This window comes from Helobdella robusta (assembly GCF_000326865.2).
Source record: "Helobdella robusta unplaced genomic scaffold HELROscaffold_2, whole genome shotgun sequence".
Classification (NCBI taxonomy): Eukaryota; Metazoa; Annelida; class Clitellata; order Rhynchobdellida; family Glossiphoniidae; genus Helobdella; species Helobdella robusta.
In genome coordinates, this window is record NW_008704083.1 from 2,243,586 (window position 1) to 2,248,007 (window position 4,422).

Genomic DNA, 4,422 nt, shown 5'->3' on the forward strand with positions numbered 1-4,422 from the left:
AATAAGATGATAAAATATTCAAAACGTGCCATTTAACTGTGCAAACACGCACAGGCTTGCCTGAACACATCATTCAGTCCTAGCCAAATTAAAAAAATTAGAACTAGCACAGTTGGATTATGGCACTTACTAGGCACCTAAATCACACACACATGCACACAAACACACAGAGCAGGCTATAAAAAAAACAGAGCCTGTGTAGGTTCCTTGATATTTTGGACAAAACTTAGTTGAATCAAGTGTAACTGCCAAAAATGACAATAGTACTAAAATCAAGTGACCACTATCAAAAATAAAAGATTCAATAATTCATTAGGTCATTAAGTTGACTACGTACATTGGTAGACTAAGTAAAGCATTAGGATTAAACTCTAGAATTTAATTAATTTATCTCTTTAGATAAGAGGGTGACAGAACAAAAACTGTTTAATTTTATTTAATATTTATTTTTCAAAAATTCATTCAACTTTTCTACATGTTCCCTAACTAAAGTTAACAAACCTTTGTTCAACAAACGTTCCCTAACTCTAACACTAGCCAACACACAAATAACACCAACTATTATTATATTTCTATATTATATTATTATAGATTATCATATAAATAAGCATTAAACTTTAATGATTCATTAAAGATTTAAAATATTAAACAAAAAAGATAAGCATTAATTTGCTATACTTTTCATTTTTTTTTAACAAACTGAACGTTTGTTAATTGTAATAAAATTAACAAACTGAACGTTTGTTAATTGTAATAAAAAAAAATAATAAACGTTTGAAAGTATTTACTTTTTCTCAAGTTAATTTTTTGCGGTTGAAAAACTCCGAAGCCGACCTTGACAGAAGTTAAAAAACCGTCCACATATAAAAAATTACAAACATAAACGTTTCAAATTGTTGTCTTTGTTATGATTGTATTATATATAATTTGGTAAGGAGACACGAAATGAAGATGCCCATATGTTAAGAACACACCGGCAACCACCTTGATGCACTTCTCAAATGGTAAAACAAAGTAAGTTAGCAACGTATTTATTAGGGAAGGGAGTGCTAAAATTTAAAAAAAAAACCATATTGTCAGTGTTTTCCAAAGTTTTACTTTTGTTATATTAATCTATGTCAGTTAATTATTAATAGCATCTATTATCATATATTATCTACGTAGAATGATACATATATATCATGGATATATATAATATGGATATGGCAGACGCGTTATATATATATACATTTTTCATATATATATATAACATCAAGGTAAATCTAACAATTGTTGAAAAGTGAATTTAAGTTAAAGTAAATAGTTATTTACCGGTTGCTTAGTGATTATCGTCCGTCATTTTCTTATTTGTTTAATTATTTTATATACATTAAGTTTAACACCATGCCCATGTGCTCAATATCCCAATGTCATGGGTCTTATAAAGATATCGGCGTAACTTTACATAGGTATGTATAATTAATATAATAATAATAAAATTTTAAAATAAAATACTGAAAATAGTTAAGCTTTTTTTTCAATAATAAAACTGAATAGACTACCAAAAGATGACAGTCAAAAAATACAGTGGGAAATGAATATAAAAAATCATATTACACATTTTTGTAGTAGAGCTTCATATGCAGCAGGCTCTTTTTACAATAATGCGTTTACAAAGTAGGTTCTAAAATGCTGCTTAACAACTTCAGTTCCTACAGTATTTCCAAAGGTTTTGTTCTTTTTATAACAAATAAAAAATTTCTAATTTAAATAATTTGAAAAAAAAATTAAACTAACATTAAGATTAAATTAAAAAAATAACTAATTATTGGTGCATCATGAAAAATGAATCACTAATTAATTAATTGCATGACACTAACACATTATAGTTAGTATATTAATTAGATATTTGTTCCTGCAAATCACATAATCAAGTATATTGAATATTTATCTTTTTCAGCTTTTATCAAATAATCATGCAGATACTCTATCTGAAATGCAATCTCCAATAATAATGGCGACAAACTCAACTGATGAACCAGTATGTTTGTTTAAATATAAAATTTACTTAGATTGATGTATTACTGATTGCATGCGCTACAGTTAATATTTATTTTTTTATTTTATGCCAATAAAAAGATACACATGTAAGTACATGTTCAAGGTATTTATTTCACAAAGTTTATGATGAATCTACCAAACATACTTTGATGCATACATTCATTCATGTGTAATATTCAAACTTCAGACAGAAAATGTTGCATCTTTAGAAAATGTTGCAGTTCCATCAACATCAATTGTTATATTGGTTTGTATGTATGATGGTTCATTTAATAAATGAAAAATAGTGAAAAATGTAATTTAGTATTTTAACACATGTTTCTCTAACTATAACCAGAATTATAAATGATTGTCAAAATACTTAATATGAGTTGTTGAAAGGAAAATGAATAATTTTACAGACTGGTATTGATGCATTGACACCTAGAAGCCTGAAAAGGAAAGCTAAAAAATTAGATATATCATTAAAAACTACCAGAAGTGTTCTATATAACTACAACAAAAAAATTAAAAGATTAAGAGTCAAAGTTGAAGTATATAGAAATAAAATTAAGATGTTGAAGAAATACAACGATAAACTTGCCTCAACATTACTTTCATATTCAGGTATGCTAATTACACTGGTCAACACCCAAAAAATTTCCTAAGGTCTTTCGGCTGATTTATGGAAATTTTGATGTCCTGAATCCAAATATCACATTGGTTTTTCTAGATCAGGTCAACTTTCTAAGCTATGGCCATATCTTCATTTTCACTTTTTTGTGTACAGTCCCAGGTATTTTCGCTGTATGTGATGCTTTGTTCTTAATCACTTCATCACTATAAGGAATTTGCAATTTTTAATTAATTGGTATTTTTATGTTTCCCCTATGCACACACACACACGTTCAATGCATTAAATCACGTAACTACAGTCACGTGATCAGACAATCGCAGACATGCCCGGACGAGGCTGTGTATAACTATGGATAGTTACGTCAGCATTTTCCAAATCTGAGCCATATAGCAGATTGCATTAGTATAGGTATCAGTTGCAAACGAATCGCAAGCGAACGACATGGCTTCCAAGAGAAGATCTTGTAAAAATAAACCCGACGTATTTTGCTATATCTGCGGTGAATACACACTTGTTCATAACAGGAATCAAGTCACATGTTTCATAAAGCGTGCTTACCATGCTTATTTTGGTATTAAACTTGGTGACCAGGATAAAGATTGGGCGCCACACATGGTATGCAAGGCTTGCACCGTGTATCTGCGTCAGTGGACCAAGGGCAAGAAGACGTGTCTGAAGTTTGGAATTCCCATGGTTTGGCGGGAGCAGAGAAACCATGACACTGACTGCTACTTCTGTAGCATCGATCTGACTGGGATAAACAGAAAGAACCGAAGCAGCCTCGAGTATCCTGATTTGCAATCCGCACGTCGTCTTGTAGCTCATTGTGATGATATTCCAGTACCTGTGTTTCACAAACTTCAAGACATCAGTGATGACGAATCCTCCAGTGATGAAGATCAGGAAACAGAAGAAGAATGGCCAGTTGTTGACGATGAAACTCCACAGCTTTTTTCCCAACAGGAGCTAAATGATCTAGTTTGCGACCTCAGCTTGTCAAAGGCCTCTGCTGAACTGTTGGCATCCAGATTGAAAAAAAACCTCCTCTCTGGCTGTGCTCGCATCACCCTGTACCGCAACAGGCATCAAGAGTACCTCCAATTTTTCTCGGAGGTGCAGGACTTGGTGTACTGCACAGATATTGCACAGCTTCTGCACCACCTGGGAGTGCCGCAGTACAAGCCCGAAGACTGGAGACTGTTCATTGACAGCAGCAAGCGGTCACTGAAATGTGTTCTACTGCACAACGGCAACCAGTTTGCCTCTGTGCCCCTTGCTCACTCTACTAAACTGAAGGAGAAGTATGAAGCGGTGAAGTATGTGCTGGAGATGATTCGTTATGATCAGCATAAGTGGGTTATTTGTGTCGACCTGAAGATGGTGAATTTTTTGTTGGGGCAACAATCCGGGTTCACCAAATACCCATGTTTTCTGTGCATGTGGGACAGTAGGGACACTGCTCACCATTACACGAAGAAGGACTGGCCTGTGCGAGAGGAACTAGTGCCTTGCAGAGCAAGTAACGTTATCAACAGCCCTCTGGTGGACAGAGACAGGATACTCTTCCCACCACTGCACATCAAGCTTGGCTTGATCAAGCAGTTCACAAAAGCTCTAGACAAGGAAGGTGGCTGCTTCAATTACATGTGCCAGACATTTCCGGGAGTAACCATAGTGAAGTTAAAAGCTGGTATCTTTGACGGTCCTCAAATCCGTCGGCTCATCAGAGATCCAGAGTTTGAAAAGTCAATGAACAAAGTGGAACA

The 4,422-nt window shown here is 33.7% G+C and overlaps 1 protein-coding gene across 1 annotated transcript in view; it reads left to right on the forward strand.

Annotated features, from left to right (window-relative positions):
* Positions 1 to 3,097: 3,097 nt before the first annotated feature.
* HELRODRAFT_160140 (hypothetical protein) overlaps positions 3,098 to 4,422 on the forward strand; it is a gene marked incomplete at both ends in the record, with an annotated part of 1,668 nt that continues 343 nt past the window's right edge. Inside the window, one exon of the mRNA XM_009017147.1 lies at positions 3,098 to 4,414. Within this exon, the coding sequence (XP_009015395.1) occupies positions 3,098 to 4,414 (1,317 nt within the window). The remainder of the gene's footprint in view (positions 4,415 to 4,422) is intronic.